This window comes from Urocampus carinirostris, chromosome 19 (assembly GCF_059441175.1).
Source record: "Urocampus carinirostris isolate Australia breed hairy pipefish chromosome 19, RoL_Ucar_1.0, whole genome shotgun sequence".
NCBI lineage: Eukaryota > Metazoa > Chordata > Actinopteri > Syngnathiformes > Syngnathidae > Urocampus > Urocampus carinirostris.
In genome coordinates this window covers 4,815,212-4,841,480 of record NC_142367.1, presented here as the reverse complement: position 1 = coordinate 4,841,480, position 26,269 = coordinate 4,815,212, and the positions used below count along the sequence as shown (strand labels likewise).

Genomic DNA, 26,269 nt, shown 5'->3' with positions numbered 1-26,269 from the left:
TATGGACCCTTTCATAGGCTATGTCACACGGAACGTCACAGTCAAGGCTAGAGGCTATGAAATTCTCCTCCCTGGTCCAAACATGGAGGAAACCAAGCTTTCGTTTCAGCTAATTGTCTCGATGTTGTGTATTTGTGTGCCAAAACTGGAGAAAAAAACATTAGTGGTCGTAAATTGAAGGATTACAGGATCCCAGCGGACACCCCTGATCAAAGAAAAAGAAGAGAGTTGTAGTAAATTTATAATGTGAAAAGGCACTCATCAAAAATGCTACGGTTTGGAGCACACACTTCATATGAAGTAATAGAAATGAAACGTTAATGATTGTTGCTATCGAGTCTATGTCACTTATTATATCGACAACGTATTCTGGTATATTCTTAGTGTCTGCTAACTGTTGTAGCCGAAAAGTCATCAAGAGTCTTCAAAAAAAAAAAACAACCCTTAAACAAATCAATGTATCTAATAAATTACTTGGATTGTATGCCCAACGATTGTTTGCAATGTGTGCCTTATTTCGTTTTCGACCCACACAGTGTTACAAGGCTACCATTTAGCCTACACAGTTAGGTGAAGCAAAGAAAATTCCAAAATATTTTGCTGATATAATAAGTACAATAGACTCAATAACAACAATCATAAACGTTTAAGTTTTCTTACCCAAGATTAAGTGTACGCTGAAAACCCGAGCATTTTTGATGAGTGACTCGGTCCAATCTTTCCGCTTTAATACAAAACTCTCTTTTTTTTCTTTAATCAGGGGTGTCCGCTGGGATCCTGTAAAACTTAAATTTTTATGATAACTTTTTCTCCGATTCTGGCACACTAACACACAACATGACCACAACTGGTAGCAAAAACAGCTTTCCTTTCCTGTGTCTTCTGACCAGCGCAAGTAATGTCCATTTGTCTTTTACAACTTACACAGCAACAGGCGGTGACGGTGATCTGGATGGTGTTCCTGCCCGGTTGGCAGACGTGCTTAAGGTGCAGGGGCTTGTGGGAGGTCTTGTTGTCGCCGCGTTCGATGGTGAGCGGTGTGGCGTTAACGCTGACCTGGACCGATGCCGGCCAGTTGGTGTTCATCTGCCGGTCTTCGTGGTGGTAGCACTTGAACTGAAGCTCAAGGTCTGACCTGGAACCAAGTAAGGAAGAAACTGTGATTTCGTTTGCTTATAGTCTTGACATTGTCTTGGTCTGGGCCTCACACTGGTGCAGAAATCTTGTTAGTATTCAACATTTGTCTTAATTTTGGTGTTGTCATTAGCCAACACGACACTGTTCCCCAAGGAGGCGGCTTAAAACAAATGACTGGAGAATCCCCACAACCTTCTCCAATCATCCACATCTAACATGTTACCTAGTGTTCTTTTTTATGGATGTTTACTATGTTTGTGTACTTTAACTCAATGCTAAATTTATTCCACCCTGGTCATCCTGGAAGGGGGATTACCACTTGTGAGGCCCTTTCTCAAGGTTTTTTTCCTCACGCTGAGGTTTTGAGTTTTTCCTTGCCCACATGTTGGTTTAAGATCAGGTAATGGTGTAATTGTAATCCTGTGCAGTCCTTTGAGACATTTTTGTGATTAAGGTCTATATAAATAAATGTGATTTGATTTGACTTGAATCAGAGGGAAGATGTTAAACACAAGCCTGAGTCCAAGACCGACCTAAAATGTCAATCATTATGTTCGGGTTGGGCTGGGCTTCTCTCTTGATGGATTTTTTTGTGTGTAGTTTTATTGGTAATGTGTTGGTCAAGGGACAAATGGTTAAAAGGCAGGACTGTAGTAAATAATTCCACCTAGTGTTCTGGAATTACAGGTTTGTACACACTTTGTGGTGGGTTGGAAGTCGGCAAAGCCAGGCGCCAATCTTGAAACAACTGTAGGTGTATTTCTTCATTTCTCATTTCTCTCTCTCGCTCTCCTTATTTCTTTCTTTCTGTTTCTCTCATTTACCTTCTCTTTTTTATCTTTCTTTTTCATGCTCTTTATTTATTTCATTCTCTCTCTCTCTTTCTATATATCTCTCTTTCATTCTCTTCTGCTTCCTCTCTTCCGCTTCCTCGCTCCCATTCACTCGCTTTTTCTGTCTCTCTTTCTTTTTTATCTTTACCTTCTAATTCTTTCTTTAACCTTTCTCTCGCTATATTTTTTCTCTATGTCTTTTTTTCTCTCCCTTTATTTAGCTCCTTCTTTCGTTCCCTTCTCACTCATTCTTTCCCACCCTAATTGTCTCTCTCTCTCTCTTTGTATTTTTCTCTTATGTTCTTTCTTCCTTCCTCTTTCTTTTTTGGTATTACTTTTTCTCTCTTTGTGTCTCTTTATTTCACTTTCTTTTAGTCTCTCACTGTCTCTTTCTTTCTCCATCTTTCTTTTTCTCTATCTTTGTCTCTTTCTGTCTCTTTTTTTATAACTCTCACTATCACTCTGCCTTTTTCTCTCCATCTCTCTTCACCCTCTCATCTTTCTCTCTCTCTTTCCCTCTAATCTAGTAGTCCGGCCCCTGCAAGAAGGCTTTTTCGACCATGCGGCCCCTCAGCTCAAATGAGCTTGACACCCCTGCTATACGGCCATGGCTTCCACATAAAGTCTCACCTCCACATTAGTGTCTGGTGCACGGAGGGCCGCAAGTGGAAGACGTGATTGCTGACAGCCAAGTTATGTTCCAGCCTAAAGGGCTCCAAGACAACCCCGTCCCGCACCGGGAAGGTCAGGCGCAGCTCTTCATTGTGGGTGGCTAAAAGAGATGAAGGGTTGAGGTTTGACACCGTATGTCCACGTCAAATTTTGCACCTCAAAAATGAAAACGGTAATCACCTGGCGGAGGAGGAAGAGAGGAGATATTTGGTTTGATATCAGGAGGAAACGGAGGCTTCACGTCCTGATTGGGTGATAAATACGGAGGGATGTTGCTTCCTGGCGTCATTGGAGGGGTGGGGTTGCCTGGGACTGGAGAGTGGGGGTAATTTCCCATTGGTCTGGGTGGCTGCAAGAGAAGAAGACAAACCAAAATTTTCAAATTATATAGTTGTAAGATACCGTATTTACTAGTGTATAATGCGCACATTTCTTTCCTTATAAAAGAAGTTACAGTTTACGTGCATGTAGTACACAAGGTTTGTTACCATATTTGTGCAATGATTGAAAATTATCGCTGATCACAGTAGCAAAAATTGTGATGGGAATCAAACCCAGGTCGCGGCGGTCAGAGCAACAAATCGCAACCACTAGATTAACAGTGACACAGATGATATATGAAATGGCATTCGATTTTATCTCATTATCACACAATTTTTATTCATAGTACCAGATACAAATGTTAGAGATCGGAGAAAACAATGTCAGCTAGAAAGATACAAGTCAGTGGTTCTAGAATAGTAGAGTGGGAACCCCTAAGGGGGCGCAAAGCTTTGTCAAGGAGGGCGCGCTTGACCTCCGCATCTTTTTTTCTTTTCAACTGTCCTAGAATAAAGTGAAACTAGAACCTCCACTACACTAGGGGGAGGGGCTTCTTCCTAGGTGGGGAATGACAGAATATAAGAAAGCACTGATATAAGTAATCGCAAAGGAGCATGACAAGGTAAACAACTCATGTGTATGTATCAGATGATGAATTGGACTTTGAAGGGCATTTAATAAATACCATGTTGGCATTCCGTTCATAGTTTACATAGTAAATAAATGATTTTAATCATGTCCGAACATATTCATTCATATGTCATTTGCAGTGCTTAAAACAGAAGAATAGAATAGAATTCTTTGTCATTGTAACATGTGAAATACACAATAAAATCATCATTTGTCCTGGTACCATGAATAACAATAGTGTGATGTTGAGATGAAATCTGAAGCCTTTTCATATGTCATCTATTCGAAATATTAGGGAAGAGCGTGATACACAAGTTTGCATTATACAAGAATAAATGCAGTAGTTATGGGACCTTTACCATAAAACTATATGGGGTGGTAAAGATCACATTATGCATTTTAGTAGCGAATTTGGGGACGCAGGAAAAAGTGTGGTGACGCACCAGGCCTACAAAACATTTAAGGAAACTTTCTTTTTTTGTAGGTTGTACTTACCCCACTCATGTTCCCCTGGCTGTATTGATAACCGCTCCCAGGAAAGTTTGTTGCTTGGCCGTTGAAAGGTGGCTCATGCTGTTGTTGTTTTTTTTTTTTTTTTCCAAAAGAGTGAGAAACAAAATCAGAACCATTTTTCTTGTGTGGCACCCCAGAAAGGAAGCCCCTTGTATTAGTACCTTTGATTGAAGCAGCGTACCTTATAATACTGGCCCATGGGACCACTGGGCGTCGGATATTGGGACTGGAGCTGCTGTCCCGGCATTCGCTGCCCAGGATAGTTGGAGGATGGAAGCGGCCTGGAAGCGTTCGGTATGGGGTACTGGCCCTGCTGGCTTTGGAACTGGCTGTTTGGTCCATACTGCTGCCCCCCGAAATTAGGCTGCCGTTTAACATTGAGCAATGAGGCAACAAATGGAGGAACCATCTAGGCTACAGGTGGGCAACTACTTGGAGTCGGAGGCCACATTGGGTTAAATGTTGGCAAGGGGCTGTCCTGGAGACCTCTTCAATTTCTGTCATTTACTAATAAATATACATGATATATTTAGTTTTACATATGTTTTTAAAAAGAGAAGTCTTATCATATTGCTTTTAAAAGCAATTAAAGTAAAATAATATATTACGTCACTATTTTAAGCACCTTATTTATATCTAGTTTTGTAATATTTCTGAAGTCGGATTTTTGTAGTATTTCTGTGGGTTTTTTGTAATATTGTAGTATTTCTGTCGTGTTTTTGTAGTTTTCTCTTGTAGAATGATTCCTAGTAAAGTATAGTAGAATTTTCAAGTATATCCTTGATATTTTTTAGTATCATTTTAGTTATATTTTTGTAGTATTTATAATGTATTTTAGTAGTATTTCCATTAAAGAAATTTCTAGTATATGTGTAAAATTGTTGTAGCGTTACCGCAGTTGTATTTTGCTGTATTTTTGTAGTGTTTCTGTTACAATATTTTTGTAGTAGTATTTTTGTTTAATAGTAATACTGTAGTGGTCTGTTGTAGTATTTCTGTAGAAGTATTTTAGGTATTTCAAATGTAGTAATTTTGTAGTATTTCTGTAGTATATTTGTAGGATTTCCATAGTAGTATTTTACTAATATTACATTATTTGTATTGTTGTATCATTTCTGATGCAACATTTCTGCAGGAGTGTATTTGTTTTGTAGGATTAATGTAGTAGTATTTTTGTGGTATTTCTAATTTGATTATTTTCTTTTCAGACTGAAAGCAAATTTATATTTTAGGTCCCTGTCCAAATTTGATACTTAGTTTTGGAGTTGTTTTGAAGTGTTCTTGTAGTTTTTCTGTTGTCGTATCTTTGTTGTAGACACACAAAGGCACCCCAACATTTTTTTTATTGGTAGTACTTTGTTTACTTTTATATTTTTAACATTTTGGTTTGGCGGGCCAGGTTAGAAAGTCCTACAGGACGCATGTGGCCTGCGGGCCGTAGTTTGCCCACCCCAATCTAGGCTAAAGGATGAAGTGGAATATTTTGACATTCACTCACCTCCCCCGGGTAGGGTCTTTTCATGCCTTGCATCGGCATGCCTTGAGGCCGGGGTCCTGCATACCCTTGCTGGGGCATCCTCTGGCCATGACCTCCAAAGTGCCCCATGCCTTGGCCCCTCGGCTGGTTCATCCCCATGGGGGGACCACTCATATTTGAGGAATTCATGCCCGAGCCCATGTTTCCAGAGAGGGACGGGGGTCCCCGTGGTCCCGGCTGGTTCATAAACTGGCTATTGTAAGCTTGGTTTGGTCCCATTTGGAAAGAGGAACTCACCTGTAAGACAAAAAGGCAGAGGCTCCATCAACACCCGAGATGCAAAAAGTTTGGTTGCCGTGTTTAAACTTACTGGTCCGTATTGGTTCATGTCCTTGTTTTGAGTCTCCTGCAGGGCGGCGACAGTGGCTGTGGCAGTGGCAGTTGCCGTGGCGGCCGCTGCAGCAACAGCAGCTGCAGCAGCTGCCGCCGCAGGCTGGGTGAAGTCTGAAGGCGGACGAGAGTGAGGGGGCATACCCATGCCTCCAGGTCCAGAATTCGGGCCTCCGGGGTAGCTGAATAAAAATACAAATTATAACAAAATTTAGCGTAAATGATAAACCACAAGCACACACACACACGCATACACACATACATACATACATATACAATCGCTCGAAATACAAGAAACTGCGTTGAAGTTTTACACTTATGACACTTTTTAAGAGAAGAAATAAGATATTTTTGCCTACATTACTCACATAATACATGACGGCAAAATGGGAGGTTTAATAGTCAATTATTAAATATTTATAACATAACTATATTTAAACTTTTTAACTGTCAAATTGAGTCATCAATTTATACATCCAAACTGAACAGCAATAGAAGTTATCTAGGAAAGTGTTTCTGTTCTCTTTCCATATGATCAGTTATTGTCAAATTCGATTAATCCTCGAGGAACGATGGCAAGCGAATGCAATTTGGTCCATTACGGCGGCAACCACTCATCTGGCATTATTCTCCACAGTATGTTCGCTTAGAGTATGTTGTCTGGAAATACAGGGCTCACATTTTAAGCAAGAGAGCCCCAATTTGGGTAATAGTAAATATGTGCTCATTATTGTAGTAGCCCTTGAAGCACATGATCTGAAAACACCTGACTTGATCAACTTGCTGTAGAGCTTAAAACGGCCTCTGGTGACGTCAAATTCCCCACGCGGTAGGCGCCTGCAGCTTAAAATCTGGTGCGGCTTGTACAAAGACAAAATCTAGTAAACTTGAGCACGCAGATTTTAATTTGGTGTGCTCTGTAGTCCGGAATTTACAATAATTATTCATGCATTTTTTTGTTTATCAGTCTCATGAGTATCGACCCGATAATTATCATGAATACCTACGATTGAGATGTTATGATAATGTGCCAGCAGAATTAACAAGATTTGAGGTTGCTCTGAACTCGTTGAGACCTTCTGGGCAAATTTGAAGATATAGCAATGGACTTACTTGCCACCAAAGCCTCCTCCTCCAGGGTAACCTGGCCGTCCGTACATGCCTTGCTGCATGTAGGCCTGGTTGCCGTTGCCTTTGTTGCCGAACTGCTGCTGGGGACCGCTGAACTGTGATGGGTTCATACCAGGATTGTTCGGAGTCATCCCCGAAGCCATCGGATTGCCACCCGGGTTCATCGGATTGTTGTTGTTAGTCATAGGATTGCCTAGTACCTGGACAGGATCAGGGCAAAAAGAATTACAGGATATGCTTGGCTGTCCCTACTGACGAATCAAGAAAGGATTTGTCACCTGGCTTTGTGAAGTGTTGGTGACTCCCCAGACGGTGGTCACCACTGACAGAGAACCCGGAGGTTGATTTGTGTTCTGTTGCCAGTCATAGGGAAAAGACCCATCACTGTGGGAAAAATCACATATGTACGTTTTACTTAATTGGACAAATGCTCCTGCAGAATTGCTGACGTTGCAAGAATGTCTTGAAGCTTTTCTGACCACTCATTCAGAAGACACTTTGATGGCTGACTGATGTCTCGGATGTAAGCCTTACATGCATACATCTTACATGTCATCTTGGTTCAACAGTAAACTTATCTTACCTTAGTAAATAAAAATTTTTTTGTTACATTGTAACTAATTCTCCCTTGAGCTCAATCACATATGAAATATTTTCATGAGAAGAATTTGCACTAAAGCCCTCGGCAGGGGTAGGAAAACTAAGGCCCGCAGGCTACATGCAGCCAATCAGGATTTTCAATACGGGCCGTGAAAAAAAATTGGTAAAAATATAAGGGTTAATATGTAATGGTAAAATAAAGTACTACTATCCAAGATTATTGTTGTTTCTCATTCCCATTAAAAATATATTTAACGAAGCATTAATATCTACTGGCCAACATTCAAATAGCTAGCTACATTTTTCTATACCGTATTTTTCAGAGTATATGTCGCAGTTTTTTTCATAGTTTGGGTAGTGTGCGACTAATACTCTGGTGTGAAATAATAGTCTGTAGTTTGCAATAGTCTGTGGTCTGTGCAACTCTTTGAGACTTGTGATTAAGTGATTAGGATTTTGCAATAACCTGTGCAGCCCTTTGAGACTCTTTGTGATATACAAATAAAAATGACTTGACTTTTATAGGAAATTAGTATCACATTACTATATCATAGAGTTTTAAATTTTTATTACTAGCAAATCATTTCACAAGTTATTTTCACACTAACCCGCAAAAAGCGCTGTAGGTCTGTGTTAAACATTTCAACCTTGCCATGTCATGCCCAAAAATAACCTCCCCGCCCGTCCCTGCGTGAAAATGCACCCCCCCAGCAAACACAAATGACTTCATCTAATTGTCCTGGGAAATGTCTTCGAACAGTAAAGCACAGAGCATGACCAACTTGGGTGCCGAGGTGCTTAACTTGTTTGGGTGTTTAGGCATTTGGGTTGGCCATGGTCAATTTTTTTGTGTGTTTTTTACTACTTTTTTCCATTCTTTCTTTTCTTTTTTTCTTTTCTTTGTTTTTGTGTATGTCTTGCTGTCGGTGACCCCTGTCGAGGGATATGACATGGGTAGATAGATAGATAGAAATCACTCATGAGCAAGTTGAAAATATTTACTTTGGCGAAAAGACACCATTTTTTCTTACCATTCGGAAGACGAATGTTCAGAATATGAGGCGTCATTTCGCAAAAGCTAATGTTTTCAAAAGTGACTTTTATACAAGTTGCAAATGCTCCGCATATTACTGTTTCAATACCTTTCCCAAAAATGAAATACGAAGTCGAACGTAGTAATGTTTGCACGAGTAACGTAAGATGTGGGAGCATTTCACGCGATGGGACATTTTTATATTTTAATTTTAAATCCCCTTTCAAGAGGACATGTATGGGTTTTTTTGGGGATTCTATCAAATAAATTTCCCCCAAAAATGTCACTTATATTCCAGGTGTGACTACAATAAATGTTCATTCCTTCTTGTTTATGCATTTTCTGGCTGGCGTGACTTATAGTCCGGAAAATATAATTTTTGCAAATACAAGACCCAGAGCTAAAAATGACACTAACCCGTGAGAAAGGCCTGGCTTCATGGAGCTCATGGGGGACTGCATGGGCACTTTTCCCGGGGGCTCGTTCTGCCGATTTTTCTGATGACGCAGGAGGAGCAGGCGTCCAAGTTCTTCGCACCACGACGACAGGAGAGCTGCAAGCAAGCAAAAAAGACCATGTTTTGGATTTACAAAAGTCCAAAGCAACTTCTATGGATCAACTGGGCCTTTCTGATAGACTTCTCTTGACATTTGTGTATGAATTGATCAATCAAAACCCAGTCATCTCGATTGACTATGGTATTAATTTGTATATGACACGCACCACTAATTTCTGATTAAAAATCGACATCAAATTTATTTCACCTTTTCTCATCTCAAACTAAGCATTGTAAATGACAAATGTTGAAGATTGGCCATAATCAACCCTAGAACAGTTTCGCCAGAAAAAGTATTGCTATCACTTTTGCCCGGTAATTTTTACACGATATCATATACCTTCAAAACACTTGTCATACAAAATGAATCAAAATATGAAAACACGTCATAAATTAGTGTTTTTTTTTTAAATTTTTCAACTGTAGTGCGAGTAACAAAATGAAAAGGAAAACAATGCAAAAACGTAAAAACATGCTCTAAAATTATTGAAAAAATGATTTTGGAACAAAAATATCCTAAAAAAAATAAAATAATGAAACTAAAAAACAATTTATGTTGGCCAAACTGTGGGAGGGTGGGGGATTTCTTACATATTGTCTGAAATTGCCCTGTGATATAAAATTTCTGGAGAAGTATTCAGACAGAAATAAAATTAATTATTGGTTTGGAGTTTCGATTGGACCAAGTGACCTATGTATTAGGAATTTTGCCAGAAGAGTTATTGACTGGTCAATAAAAATATGTACTAAGGGTTATGCTTTTGATAGCAAAAAAAATGATCACAGTGTCCTGGTTGAAACCACAACCTCCTGACATAAAACAATGGGGAGACAAACTTAAGCAAATGTACATTATGGATAAAAAAATCACAGCAGTACTTTAACTGAAACTAGATCAATTTGAGAAAAGATGGAAGCCAATTACAAAATTTTTACTTGATGTCTTAACACCTCACCTTTAAATTATATTTCTTTTAATATAATTTTGTTGTTTGTTTTGTTATTTTTGGAAATGTCAATTGTATATGTTTTTTGTCCGTGTTGCCGTATGGTGGGTGACTCAACCCTCTGTCGAATTGTGTGTGAGGTATAAAAAGTTATATAAAAAAAAAAAAACATGGTTTTTGCTCTACTTATTCCTGGGACATGTGATACTTCCCTAATGCCGGCAAAGACTCCTTAAAACTAATGCCGAGAAACATATTAAAAATCATGTATACATGTTTGCTTGGGTAAAAATCACCCGACGATAATGCTTTAGGGTTAACATCATTGATTGACAACGTAAACTATTAACACAATATCAACAAAAAAATTATAATGTATTTTTTTTAATGTCCTTGAAAGTCTGATTCTTCATCAGATACACCACAGAGTTGTTTCACTTGTTGTGCTTTTTTGCATTTAACAATATCTTTCAGGACGATTTTGTTTTCTGCATTCTGTAACCTTTGTCTCTAGTACCATGAATACAAATAATGTGATAATAAAATAAAATCGAATGCGTTTTTGTTTCTTTTTGCTGGTCTAGCTATCAGGATTCAGTGTTCTCACTACCGTGACCCAGGTTCGATCCCCAATGTTGTGCGATTGTGGTCAGCAATATTTTTCGACTGATCAATCATTGCTCTAATCCGATAATACACTACCACAAAACCTCGTGTATAACGCGCACCCAAACTAATATTTTTTTTTAGGTAAAAAAAAAAAGTGTGATATTCATGAATAAATTTAGTATATCAGGCCCATTGAGGACAGGAACTAGGCTGATGTGGCCCTTTGTGAAAATAAATTTGACATCCCTGTTCTATGGCAATGTTACAAAGTAACAAAGTGTGTGTTTTCTTCAAGTATACTGTGTCATTTCAAGACTAAAATCAATTTACTTGCCTATCGATTCTCAACTGAGAGAAATAAAGGGCAACAGAAAGTGAGCGTGATGCCTGTCGTTTCACCCAACCCCCAGCTCACTTATCTAATGGACACCTGCTCTCTTGTGACGCTTTCAACACCCCCTGGAATTGTCCAAGACAAGCACCTGCTGTTGTTACCTCTCACAAATACAGCACAGGAAGTGGAAGAAGAAAACAGAAATAAAGTATTTTTACATAGTAAATGAAGTATTGGGAGTCACAGTTGCTGTGCTTACTGGAAACCAGTGTTGGGAATAATGTGTTATAAAGAAAATCAGTACAAAGCAATGCAGTACCAAGAACCTTCCTACTGGAACCTATTTACGTTGCTCGGTAGTGAGTACTGTAACACTTTATTATTAACATTTTGTTACTTTACTGTTGTTACTACAAGTTGCGTTACTGCGTTTTTCCGCTACTTTACTCTTTAAATGCAGATCATGAATTACAATGTCATCTATTTGCTAAACACTCCTATATCACTGATGTTCTCCCATACAACCCTTGATCGGTCAGTAAAACTCACTGAAGTGTGGGGATGTTTATATTTACCTACAAAGTACAACTGAATACAGTTATGGTGGCACAAGATCGAAAAATACAAGATCGCTGAAATTCTCCCCATGGAGATATTCTCACACCCAAGCCAAATATACAACTAAAAAATAAAATACTTAAATCAGGCATCAGATTTTATGCAAATATTTGGTTTTGTGTCACCAATAGCAAAATGTATTTTGAGTATCTGTACATATTTGAATTTATATTTACTGTGTTTACAGGGATCATGATTCAAATTGTATTTTTGTACATAATCAATGTAAAAATGTTTCTTATATTTCATAGTTAATTTGTTGTTGCACTTAAAAATAAATATTTTTAATTTACGTTTTGTTGTGTCATGTGTTTTTCAGACATTTGGTGTTGCAAGACAAAAAAGTGGCTTAAGTATAAAAGTTTCAAAGTTGAATTTAGCTTAAAGTTCACATTGGAGTGAAAAAGTAAATGCCACTATAATCTATTAGTGAAATAGATTTTTTTTAAAATGAATTTTTAAGTTATTTTGTGCATAGCGTTACATAATAATTTGTAATATATTCAATACAGCAACTCAAATAACCCGAAGAGCCGTTTTGGAGCTGAAAGCGGCAACTTTATATTGAGCCGAGGTGAAAGAGCCAGTTCTCTAACAAGAGCCATGGTTCCCATCATACCTGTTAATGGCTGGCTTGGTAACATCAGTCAGAGAATTGGGAAAAATACATTAAATATTCTGAATGAGAGAATATTCATTGTTGTGAGCCTGATACCAGAGAATGTGGACATTGTGAAGGTAAAAAAACATTTAATTATTCAAATGTCAGAGAAACAGAAATTGACTTTAATACCAATTAGTTCCTTATAATCTCTTGTAAAAAGCATAAAACAAAGCAATGCAAACAAAAGCAAGGTGCAAATTTCCTAGGCCTCCAACAAAGGGCTATGTGGCTCACCTGAGACCAGGTTTTGTGGTGGGTGGGAGTGGGACATTGGAGACTAGGATGTAGGGGATCTCGGGGGAAGTTAAAGACAGACAGGGTTGGTGTTAAGGCACCCTCCGGGATCATTAGGTACAAACATATGGGCAAGTGCTCGAAAGTTAGAAAAAGGGGAGCGCGAGGTAAAAAAAAAAATTGGAATAAGAATCCTTTAAATTCTGGATTACAAGCCACTACTTTTTTCTCCATTTTGAAGACTGCAGCTTACAAAAAGGGGGCGCCTAGCAGCTGGCTTAAAACTGGTGCTCATACTTTCTTTTAAAACAAAGTATCACAAGGGCCCGTGGTGGGTGATGACGCGATGTGATTTCTGCTCAGTGCTCTCAATGTCAAAGAGAAAAATTAAATAAAGCGCAGGTAAAGCGCGGGAGCAACTATGTACAGAAAAGTAACAAAATGTGCCACGATTAAACACCCATTCATCGAATTTATTGGACAGCAATCAATAAAGTCGGAAAAAGTAAACAACAATTTTAGGACACAACATTCCATACTTTTGTTAGTTTACTTATTACACAGTTATCAGCTCCATCACGTAGATAAGACAGGGAAAAATATGAAATTTGAGACTTAAATTTAAGACTTGTAGATAAAATGTAAGACCTTTTCAATGACTTAATTTGCGGTCCTCAAATTTAAGACTTTTTCAAATGTTTAAGACATTGATAATAGTAGATCAAAAGTGAACCATTGGTGCAAAATTTCTGTTTCAATAAACATTGCTGATCCTACTTGTGTGCACCTCTTGGCCACCTGGGGACAGTCTCATACGTCCATGATCCATGTTTTATTTTACAATACGACAGAATCACCGCCCGGCCAAAAGTTGAGGAACAGCTGAGCAACCCACAAAGTATTTTCAAGTTTTTTTTTTAATGAGGTGAAGAATGATGCAAGCAAAGACTTTGAACACGTGAGGTCACGTGTTGCTGGTGACGTCACGTGTGCGACATGCTCCACACTTTATCTGCAGCAGCAAAACCAACAAAAACAAAAAGCACAACAAAAAAAAACAACACTACTACGATTCATGACTTCACTGCGCGCAGCCGAAATGTACAAAATGACGATGAAAATGATGAAGGACAGAAGTGCGTACGACAGTTTCCTGACACAAAAAGTAGTACCTGAGTCAGACTGACATCTCCTGCAGCAGTTGGTTTCTGTAGGGTTCAAATTTTACATTTTTACTCACAATTGTTTGTTTGTTTTTTTAATTGTATGGAAAAAAAGTACAGTTAAGTATTTCTTCGACAGACAAGAAGGAGCTTTTTTGATCGTTGTCAATGCTAGCCATGCTCGCTAAAATGCTAACCAACAGCTCACGATTTAGTTTCACATACAGTAAAGTACGTATATTTAATTTGTGTTGCAGGCAGCCCTCTCAGAAACGCAACGTCATTTCACAAATACAGTACCAGGGTCATTCCTGTTATTCGGTGCCATTTGAGTTCCAGTGACATAAAATGATTTAATTTGTGTAAAAACGGGCTTGTACTTATTTTTTTTAGATTTTTTTGTTAGCTTAACTGCCCACTACCATAGGAAAGAGTTATATGTATGCAGGAAATTCCTTCATTCATTCATTATCTGCACCGCTTATCCTCAGTAGGGTGGCGGGGGTGCTGGAGCCCATCCCAGCCATCTTCGGGCAGTGGGCAGGGACACCCTGAACCGGTTGCCAGCCAGTTGCAAGGCACACAGAGACAGAACTCACTCGTTCATTCACACCTAGGGACAATTTGGACCAGCCAATTAACCTGACATGCTTGTTTTTAGAATGTGGGAGGAAACCAGAGTGCCCAGAGAAAACCCACACAAGCACGGGGAGAACATGCAAACTTCACAGCGGAAGGTTTGATCTCATGACTTCAGAACTGTGCCGCACACGCGCTAACCACTGCGCCGCCGTGCTGCCCGTATGCAGGATAAATACATTTAAAATAAATTACTTTGTAGTACAAGTACATAGCTATGTCCCCAGTCATGTTTTATTGACTTCTGTTACAAATAGAAGTGAGGAAAACAAAAAACTAATACACCCATGTTTTTTCATCATTCTATATTGTCTAAATAATATTCCTCACCTAATGTAGATTTCAGTTAATAGTGCATTTTTCATGTTTAAAATCTCTAAAATATGTTGTGTCCCAGCGTGAATTGTCCCCCCTGTTACTCTGATCGAGTTCTATTGAAAACATCTGCTGGCTACCATTTTAGTCACGAGACTCTCTGATGCAACAATATTTTTGGAGGGAAAACATTTAATGATTTAGGCGTAAGTACCACTCTTTAACTTTTTTCAATGTTTTTCTCTGGTTTACTTCTGAGGAAACGCATAACACGTCCACCCTGTTACGCTTATTTATAGTTTTTGTTAATTTGGATAAAATGGTTAATAAACATGTTAACAATATTTTACAACAATCATCATGTACAAGCTTCTTTTTCATCACATTAGTAGTAATGGCTAACCTAAGTATAACATAATAATAATAATAATAATAATAATAATAATAATTTCCTTGTATTGTCATTCTGTGTAACAATGTACACAGAACGAAATGTCGATTGCATCTGACCCGATGCAGCCGCAGCCAAGAGAGGGCGCCGCCGACCACTTTTTAAGTCTTAGGAATGACTCGGCCGGGGCGCGAACCCGAACCTCCCAGTCTCAAAGCGGGCGCCTTACCATCTAGGCTACTGAGCTGGTTATCATGGTTAACATGTGCCCACTATTACTGCCCTACCCTGTTACTGCTATTCATTGTAAAAGGGGACACACAAAACAACAAGAGATTTTAATTTGTGTTTTTTTTACACTTGCATTGGTATTTATTATAAAACTATCATGTATTAATTTGCTGTATACTTCCAAAAAGATGTTTCGAAATTTTATGCATGTATTTGTCAGGAAATGGCACCATTTTCTGCACCTGAAAAGCAGCTGCGCTACAGGGCACACTGTGATGCTGACCCTGAGAGAAGACAAGCTTATCTTAATAAAGAGAGATAGAAAGAGGTGGAGAAAGGACAGAGAGGAGGAAAGAAAAAAAGAAAGTGGCAGAGCTCAGTAAAAAAAAGCCTAGAAAGCTCAGAGAAAGAAATGGGAGTACATCATGTGTGAATTAATTGGTAAAAAAAAAAATGTTAGAGAATGATATCCTGAGCTGACCGAAACATTTTTTCTTATAGGTTGAATATTTTATATTTTTTGAGTGAAGCTTACCATGCTGAAATGGCACCGTATATTAAGAATGACCCACCAATCAATTAACTTTTCATCAAAATGTGTCTTAAATGTTTTGTTTCTTTATCAAAGTAACTGACGAAGCTTTCCTGACAAAAAACATCTGTGGAAACTAGTAAAAAACGTTTTATATTATTTTATTGATCTGTGGATTATGTTAAATGGTTGCACAAAAAAATATATATTTCCTTTATCAACACGTTATAGTCTCGTACGCTTGCCGGTAATGTGAGAGAAAATAGCCAAGTTTGCTTTTTTTCTTAAAGGGACACTGTGTAATATTTGACCACTAAATGTCGCTGTATCGTGTGGTGCAACCGAAATTAAGTGCTAGGAGCACAAGGAAGAAACTAATGTGACCAAAAAGCACAATTTATCTTCTCATTTTTTTGGCCCAGCCTTTTACAAGGTTTTTGGTTTTAGGGTACCTGTAGCAGCAAGATGGCAGACATCTATATCAATTCCCTCTGAGTGGTCCTCATGTTACCGTATTTTCCGCACTATAATGCGCACCTAAAAGCCTTTATCTTTTTCAAAAGCTGACCATGCGCCTTATAATACAGTGTGCCTTATTTATGGATCAACATTAAGTTTTCCAACTAACTTGCAGCCGCTGACTAGATTTTCCCCCGAACGCTGAGTAGTACGCGGAGTATGCTGGGATTTATTTACCGGCGTTTCATTGGCTAACCAATGTGTCAATCATCATTTGAATTGATCACTGTTGGCTAAAGTTGTTCGGAGGTCAAGGGGTGGATCCTTTTTATCATTTACAGGCTGGCATTGGCTTGAACAGCAAAACAAAGGCTGCAATTGGCCGAAAAAGATGTGTCAATCATCAGTTGAATCGATCACTATTGGCTAAAGTTATTCGGAGGTCAAGAGGCGGATCCTTTTTATCATTTACAGGCTGGCATTGGCTTAAACGGCGAAACAAAGCCTGCAATTGGCCGAAAAAGATGAATGCGTATAGCACGTGGCTGACGGCACACAGAAAGCATGTTTTTCTATTCTGTATTCGTAAATATTTTATTCTCCTGGATTTACTGCACTCACGGATATAAGAGGACATTGGCTGCACATTATTATGAACACAACGACTTCGGTGAGCTACTCCAGGTTTTATATTGTCCCTGTATCTTGTTTCAGACTGAACTCGATGTTTCTGTGATAAGCGGTGCAGATAATGGATGGAATGGAGTGTCTATTTTTAAATTCAACTCAATTCCAAGTGTTTATTGTCATATGCACAGTAAAGTTGCGAGCGAAAAAGAAAATAGAAACTAAGGAATGTGTGGCATTTCTTGAATCCCAAGACTTTAACCTTCCGAATGATGGAACGATGCATTTGAGTGACATCGTACGGACACCGCATCCGCACGTGTTCTCGACACGTATTTGCGTCTTTGCAAGCTTTGGGAATGTTAAGGGGGTAATAAGTTTGACTGAACTATCTGACTGTTTTGTCGACGTTCCCATTGTAGCGCCTTATAATCCAGTGCGTCTTATGTATGTCAAAAATAGGACCAAAAACGATTTTTTCGGGGTGCGCCCTATAACCCGGTGCGCCTTATAGTGCGGAAAATACGGTACATAAATAAACACACATTTTTCTGACCTATGAGTATTTACAAAAGAAGCATATTTATATGATAGTTCATATTATTTTGCTTACCCAAAGATATTTTGTTTTTTCTTTTCAAATGAATGAAGTTGTTTTAATACTAGGAGGTCCTAAATAATACACAATGTCCCTTGATAGTTGATCAATTGTAGAACAATTGAATTTCTAAAATATAGCAAAACATGAAAATAATAAATAATAATTTTTGGAATAAGTAATGTTAGCGGATTGAATATGACATATAGCAGAGGTAGACAACATGGTTCTCGAGGGCCGCATGTTCTACAAATTTTAGGCCATAATATATGCTAACTAATAGTGACCTGTTTACGAACATACTACCCTGATAACGCCCGATCTGGGGAGGTTAAGCAGGGTCAGGCCTGGTTAGTACTTGGATGGGAGACCGCCTACTGATACCAAGTGCTGTAAAACAGTCATTTAGGGCACGCTCTACAGCAACAGCACTGACTGTGCCCCCCGGGACAGTCGGTAAAAATGAATTCCCATAAGGGCATTAAATAAAATGTGATTCTTTTTTCACTACTGTCACAAAAACTTGTTGCCGAAATAAATTCCCAAAATGCACAAATTCTTCTTTTCTGATTGGCCGTCAAAAGTGTCAAAGGCGGGGCAAAGTGTAAAGCAATAAAGTGCTACAAGTCTGGCTGGAAGTGGCGCCTGAAGTAGGTCAGCGCGACTCGTAGCAGATAACGGAGGCTGTTTTCACTCATCAAGTGGGTCAAACGCACAAGTTGGCATGAGACCACGTAAGCGCTCATTTTGCAATGTTTACCACGGGTAGTCAAACTACGGACCAAGTGCACATGCAGCCCAGCAGGCTTTTTAATTTACATTATATATATATATATATATATATATATATATATATATAAATTAAAAAAAAAAATTAAACCAGCTCGGTGGCCTTGGGGGTATGGCGCCCGCCCCGAGACTGGGAGGTTGTGCTTCAAGCCTCAGCCGAGTCATACCTAAGACTTAAACATTGGTACCCGTTGCCTCCCTGCTTGGCGTTCAGCATTAGGGGTTGGAATTGGGGGGTTTGGTCCCCTAATGACTCCCAACACCTCAGTTGGGTTGAGCGAGGGGGCTGGGAATCCCCTCCTCTAAATCGATCTCCCAAAAAGAGTCAGAAATGACTCTAGCCACCTCCTACTAGGGGGATATGGCTGTGTTATATATATATATATATATATATATATATAAATAAATATAAATTTTAGAGCTGAAAAACACGGACCTAATATATTATTTTGCCTTCGTTCTGAAAAGAAAAAATATATTGTATAAATACTACAAAAATATTTTTAAAGAAATACTATTAATACTATAAAAACTAAAAAAAAAACTACTATGAAAATATTAATGAAATACAACAGAAATATTACTGCAGAATAATAAAAAAATACTACAAACTATATATTACAAAAATACTATTACGGAAATACTACAGAACTACTACGATGGAAATAGTACAAAAAACAGGACAGAAATACTCCCAAAATAATACAAAAATACTACAAAACTATTATTAGGAAAAAACTTACAACATACTACAAATACTAATACAGAAATACTACAAAAATACTATGAAAGGAATACTGCAGAAAAACTACAGCGGAAAGACTACAAAAAACTACTATAATACTACAAAAATACTATAGAAATACTAAAAAAATGCGACAGAAGGATAACCTAAGTTCGACAAAAATACTATTACAGCAATACTACAATACAGAATACAACCACAGAAACGCTAGTAAAACACTACTACAGAAATTATACCATTACCGCAACAATAACCAAGGACAACAATATAAAATAGACACGGCTGTGTTGCAGTTTGGCACTTTTGTCCACAGTGTGGTTAACTTTGAATTGTTGTTTCGAAATATAGGGCTCGTATTTTCAGTGACCCAATCCACATTCAAATTTTCTTTTAGCGCAGTAGTAAATATGTGCTTGACTTGGTATAAGCTGAGTTTAATTGTCACATGATCTAAAAACACGAGACAAAAACCAGTGTTTTTTATTCACTTTGGTTTATCATTTTGCTGTAATTTTTTATTTCATTATATTTTTTAAATTTTTAACACAAATGTCACTATTTTTTTAACCTTGTTTCTCTAGAAAAATTAGAAAAGTAATACTTAAAATTAGCAAAAATCCCCGTTAACCTCGGATAAGCAGTGCAGAAAATAACGGGAGGGATGCATAAAAATTGTTGTCAGTGGAACATTATTTTTACAAAGTTCTAACTTTTTCAGTTTTTGTTTGTCAAAGTGAAGAAAAAATGAGTATTATTAAGATTTTTTACTTTGTTCCATTTATTTTATTATTTTTGTCTAGCAATTTTGAACAGCTGTATTAGATAAAAAAGTTCTTAAATATATGTTCCTGTACTACATCATATAAAAAGAAAAAAAAGTAATGTGCTGCCACTTACTAATATTAAGGAATTTTGCAATTGCTGATTACTGGAAAAAGCAAGGGCATTTATTTTTTAAACAAAATAATAATAAAATAATAAAACCAGGCAATTTCCTGCAGCACACTAGTGAAGTCTCACGGCACACTTGTTGAAAAACACGTGACGTACAAAACTCGAAAATTAAACGGAAAACAAAGCAACTGAAACTCGCGTCAGGTGAGCGCCAGGCTTAACATGTAAGAAATGGAGGTGAATGAGTTTATTTTTATGGTCTGTTTAAGCTACTGTCTTAGATATGGTGCAGCTGGTACAAAGACCGAATTGAGTTTAGTTCTTAAATTTGAGCATGCGGCTTTTCATCAGGTGCACTCTGTCCTCTGGAATTTCCAGTACTATTTTGAAACACAAACACTTCAATGTAAAAAATTATTAAAATGAATATTTTTATCATATAAGCTAGCGTAAGAAAGTAAGAATTGACTGATATGGGTTTTCCAGGGCTGATACCGATTATTAGTCTAAAGAGTAGGCCGATAACCGATATCAGGAGCTGATATTCATTTGCTTTAAAAGCTTGAAAATTGGCACAATAAATCTTTAATCATGCAAAAACAAAACAAAGAATATTTGTTTTAAATTCAAATAAAACTTCAATAGCTCTCTGAAACTACTATGACTAATCTTTTATTTTAACCAAAAACTAACCGAGCAGGAATAAAAATTTGGCTCAGCAGCAACTCGTATGAACATACATAAAAACGTGAATATATCCCCCTCCCTTTTTTTTTTTACAAAAAAATAAATAAAAATGTCAATACAACCAACATGACTTAAATTAACTTAAAACAAAAAGTGCGCTGAAATTTCAATGCAGCTGCCAAATTAATAAGTGTGGACACTTCCGGTTTAGAACCAGATTGACAAATTAATGTTATCGTAACAGCCAATCACTCAGGGTTCCACTTAAGCGTGCTTTTTATGCTCTCCCTCAATCACAAACACACACGCTTGATAGACGAACTAATGTTATGATAAAAGCTAATATACCAGTCTCCACCTGAGCGTGCTTCCCTTAAAGAAGTAAATACACTTTTACGCTGTCTCCTAATCCTATACACGCTTTTTAAAATCTTAATATTATCAGCTGTCTTAATTCACGATTACAGTCATCTCGGGATTGAGGGGACAACAGAGCTGTCGCTATTTACTGTGCTGTAAAGTTATTCTTTCCGGTGCTTATCCAATCAAAAAGCACGGTGTTGGTAGCGTTCAAGACGCAGGAAAGAGGAAGAGAGAGGCTTGACTGCATCTAAGCTTAAATAATCAGCTCGTCAAAAAAATAAAATACTATTATTGGTCAAATTCCCAAATATCAGTTCCAATACCCGTCCCGCACGGCTGACAAAAGATTGGATGGAGACACTAATAAAAAATGTTCAGGTTTGCAGCAAACACTTCAAAACAGCTAAAAAAAATTTTGATTGTTGCTATCGAGTCCATATTACTTGCCATATCGGCAAAATATCTTGTTATCTTTTTTGTTTCCGCTAACTGTTAGCGTGTAGCCCTACATGCCAATGGTTGCCTTGTAAACACTGCGTGAGTTGAGAATAACAGCAGACACTTTGCAAAAAATTGTAAGGCATTAAATCCAAGTAATTTATTAATAACATTTAATTATTCATGTATTTATTGTTTTTCTAGAAGCATCTCTTGATGGCATTTGGGCTACATGTTAACAGTAAGCTGAAGCTATGAAAATAACGGAAATATAATAAGTAATATAGATTCGATAGAAACAATCATTAACGTTTAATTTCCCTTACCTGAAATTAAGTGTGCGCTGCAAACGTAAGCATTTTTGATGAGGGCCTCGGTCCAATCTTTTCGCCCTAATGCATTTAACCACAACTCTCTTATTTTTCTTTGATCAGGAGTTTCCGCTGGGATCCTGTAAAACTACAACTTACGATCACTAACGTGTTTTTTTCAATTATGGCACACAAATATACTGCATGACAAAATTTTAACACCCAACTAGCAGACTCAAAAGCTTGGATATTTGGGTGTTTTGACCAGTGCAAAGTATTCTTTTGCCTCCATCTTCGACTGTTACTTCACACGTGACGTAGGAAAAGGTCAATACCAGAGATGTCCAAAGTCCGGCAGAGGGGGCAGTTGAGGTCTGTGATCAACCTTTTACTAGCCTGTGGCCTCGGTCCTAAAATTAATAATATGTGGCCTGCCAGTAATATTGATCGCAGTAGAAAATACATTTGTACAGCCGAAAAAAAATCCCCATTTGACCAGATGATGGCATTAGGCCTTTGGCCACCTTTCCCTAGGCTTTCTGTTAGAATTTTAGCCCTAACCATTTACGATATTGCGACTATAAGTAAAAACGGAAAGTGGATTGTGAGTGCCGCTCCATCCAGGACAAGTGAAAATCGGAGTATTTTCACCCAAATCGGGAAAAAAAAACGGGATCTGCCTAATTTGCCAAGAGACTGTCGCTGTTTTTAAAGAATATAATATCAAAAGAAACATTGCCAATGCTGACTACAAAAAGCTAACTGCAAACAAACGCTGTGATAAGGTGAAGCAAGTGGAAGCTGTTTTAATGCCACAGCAGTGCTTTTTCACAAAACCCTGTGGATCAAATGAAAACGATACATCGGCAAGATACGTGGTCACGGCGCTGTGTGCCAAGCACTGCAAACCTTTCACGGAAGGTGTATTTTTTTAAAGACTGTTTAAAGAATGCCAAGCTAAACGTCTGCCCTCACACAATATCAGCTTACCAAATCTAGCCCGCTTTCTTAAAAGTATGGACGCCCCTGCTCTATAACATTATCAGAAAACGAAAAATGGACATGTAAAAGACTGGCATCAATTGACTCACATTTAACAATTTAAATAATGTTTTTCAAATGGATTGCATTCGATTTATATAGGCATACATTGAGAAATGTTGTCAGCATTCAATTACACGAATTAAGAAACTTTTTTTAAATACCAAACTGACCTTAATCTTCATTCGTTTAACTTTGTTTTTGGTTTAATTAAATAATATAGAACTAATATTAAATAGGCAGCACGGCGACGCAGTGGTTAGCGCTTGTGCGGCACAGTTCATGTCATGGGAACCTGTCGTGGGTTCAAATCCAGCTCCAGACTTCCTGTGCGGAGTTTGTATGTTCTCCCCGTGCTTGCGTGGGTTTCCTCCGGGCACTCCGGTTTCATCCCACGTTCCAAAAACATGCAGCAATTTCAGGTAAATTGGCCGGTCCAAATTGTCCCTAGGTGTGAATGAGCGAATGAGTTGTCTGTCCCTGTGTGCCCTGTGATTGGCTGGCAACCAGTTCAGGGTGTCCCCTGCCCACTGCCCGGAGATGGCTGGGATGGGCTCCAGCCCCCCCGCGACCCTAATGAGGATAAGCGGTACGGCTAATGAGATGAGATAATATTAAATACGGGGTTCTTACACCTTTTTCACAGCCAAATTCAAGCGCCTTTCTTTAGTCTCTACTAAATATTTGCATTTAAGAACATAAAGTGTTAAGCTTTGAGGGACTGATTCAGATTCTTCTGTCAGTGAGAGACAATGCGCAATGTTTTGGAGCCATTATTATAATTAAAATGAGTCCAAATAAAGATCATCTTCCTGCTTTGACTCAATCTTTTAAATTTCCTTTTTGTCTTTCGTACTATAATCTCTCCTGAACCGTTCCTGTCCTCAATGTACTGCTGCGGCAGCACCCTTGCCCCTCCAACACTTTCCTCCTCTGCTCAGCGAACAAAAACACTCATATTAACCAATTAACCAAAAGTGAGTGAGATGACCTAATATATAGGTTTAACACACTAGTGGGGGGCAATGAAACCCTGGCGGCCTGCCATGGCTTTTATTTGGTATGGGAAACACTGAGATGTTTTGCATAATTTGCGATGGAGAGATGTTTTTTGACTTGCTCATTTTGTAAGTAGCACCCCTGTTGAAAGGTGCAATGGATATACCCAAATAATTATGGTATAGGTCTTACTGTAGTTTTAAGTCCAGTGCGCCTTATTTATGAAAACTATGTAAAACAGCTGTTTTGGGTGATGCGCTTTATAATTCGGTGCACCGTATAGTGCTGAAAACCTCCTCCCTACCGCCCAGTTTCCCCGGAAAAACCTCCCATATCTTCCCTCTCCTGTCCGTTTGAAAAAGGCGCATCAATGATTCAAAAGAAAGAAGAGAGCAAGACCATTCCCATATGGAGTGGTTGCAACACTCGCTCCCGAGACAAGCCAGGAGGGAATAAAGACACAAAGCAGGAGGAGCGGCGGAGAGCGGCCATGTTTGTAGTCCAAAGAGAGGAGGTGACTTGCGAGACGAGGAAGGAGAAGGCGAGAGAGTCGAGAGAAGGCTTATCTCCTCACCTCCGTGTCGATGCGGTTTTCCCTTTTTTTTCCAGGTCTAGCGATCCACGGCGCGTTCTCCCGGCGCACACATCCTCTCTCGCTCGCTCTCGCGCACACTCTCACACATACGGGCGGCAAGCAAGCAGGCGGGTAAAAGCAGGCGAGGGGAGGGGGAGAAAAGAAAGGAGGAAAAAATGCAGGCGGCTCACATTTCAAACTTGCAAAGAGGGGGTGGTGCTTCGTGTGATAGACTGTCTGTGCTGTGGCTTTGCTCGACAAATCCCGTAACCCCCTCCCCGACCCGTCCCCCATCCCCCACCCGGCAGCTCACATCTCCTGACCTTCCAAATGCAACATTTAGCAGCTCAACATAATCATTGGTAGCGACTGTTCTTCATCCATCGCAATAGTCATTAAAGGCTTGTGTGGCAAACATACAGCACGTGGCCCCCCGACAGATTGCCTGCGAGACGATGCTGAGGGAAGCGCAACCAAACAACCACCTGCAGTTTTTAATATGGCTACTCGAAGTCGCAAAGGACAGGCGCCACTCCTAAATGACTGTCAGTGTATTTGTTTCTTTCTTTCTCTTTTTGTCATTCTGTTTTTATTAGTTCTCTTTTCACTCTCTGTTTCTTTCTTCTCTTCTTTTCTATCTCCTTCTCTCGCTCTCTTTTTATATCTCCTTTTCATTCTGTATCTATCTATCTCACTCTCTGTCTTTCTCTTTCTTTCACTGTGTATTTCCTGTTTTTTGTTCTCTCTTTTTCTTTGCTCTCCCTTTCTCTCGTTCTTTGTCTTTCATTGTTTTTTCTTTCTCTCAAATTATTTTTCTTTCTTTCCCTTCAAACTCTTTCTTTATCTTTTTGTAACTTTCTCTCTTTATTTCTCGTTCTTTTACTTCCAACTCTTTTCAGTTGTTTTACTGTTATGCCCTTTTTTCTCTCTTTAATCTTTCTCCCTCTCTCTTTCCTTCTTTGTTTCTTTCTTCCTCTCCATGTTTTTACTCTCTCTATTTATTTTTTTCATCTGTCTACATTTTTCTCTCTTTCTCTTTTCTTACTCTCCTTCTCTGTCTTTCTTTTTATGTATTTATTTTTCTGTCTCTTTGTCTCTGTCTGTCTCTTTCTTTCTCACTTTCTCCTTATAAGTCTCTTTTTTTGTCTCGCTCTTCCTCACTGGCGCTTTATCTCTCTTTCTATCTCTCTTCCTCGATCGCTTTTTTTTCTCGCTGTCTCCCTTTGTCTCTCTTCATCCCCTCTCACTTTTTCTCTATTGTCCCCTCTTCTTCTCTCTCTCTCTCCATCGCCTCTCTTTCTCCTTCTCTTTAATCTAGTCAGGCCCCTGCCAGAGTGCTTTTTCTACCATGTGGCCCCTGAGCTCAAATGAGTTTGACACCCCTGCATTAAAGGGTAACACGAGAAGGATGGGGAAGTGGCATCCTACCAAGCAAAAGGAGGGGCCAATTAGATCTTATGAGGCTTGGATAAATGATGACACGAGTGAGGGCAAACAACTGCTAACAACATGAGTACAGCAAGCACCCCGGGCGTCAAATGTCACGAGCGCATTCCGACGGTCACCACTATAAGAAACAAGAACTGCTCCAAAGACAATATTCAAATGAATCCTGTGTTCAGATTCATCCGGAATTTTCAGCCATTTTGTCCTCTACTGTGGAAGTCAGAGTACTTTAAGGCCAGGGGTGGGCAAAATGGTTGAGTCGCGGCCCGCATCGGGTGAAAAAATTTGGCAAAAGGGCTGGGAGGAAAATAATTATTTTTGGGATCTA

General features: G+C 38.7%; 1 protein-coding gene across 3 annotated transcripts in view; it reads right to left on the bottom strand.

Annotated features, from left to right (window-relative positions):
* The window catches only part of LOC148346939 (zinc finger MIZ domain-containing protein 1-like), a 192,139-nt gene that overhangs the window by 12,717 nt on the left and 153,153 nt on the right, over positions 1-26,269 (bottom strand). The window contains exons 6-16 of one of the 3 annotated variants that reach the window (XM_088323455.1): positions 13,872-13,907; positions 9,155-9,290; positions 7,383-7,488; positions 7,087-7,304; positions 5,954-6,155; positions 5,605-5,880; positions 4,288-4,470; positions 4,089-4,166; positions 2,823-2,991; positions 2,601-2,742; positions 925-1,135 (exon numbers count right to left, since the gene is read on the bottom strand). In XM_088323455.1, the coding sequence (XP_088179581.1) occupies positions 925-1,135; positions 2,601-2,742; positions 2,823-2,991; positions 4,089-4,166; positions 4,288-4,470; positions 5,605-5,880; positions 5,954-6,155; positions 7,087-7,304; positions 7,383-7,488; positions 9,155-9,290; positions 13,872-13,907 (1,757 nt within the window). Of the gene's footprint in view, positions 1-924; positions 1,136-2,600; positions 2,743-2,822; positions 2,992-4,088; positions 4,167-4,287; positions 4,471-5,604; positions 5,881-5,953; positions 6,156-7,086; positions 7,305-7,382; positions 7,489-9,154; positions 9,291-13,871; positions 13,908-24,495; positions 24,644-26,269 lie in introns of those variants that run through there. The other 2 variants (XM_088323454.1, XM_088323453.1) reach the window with 2 other exon arrangements.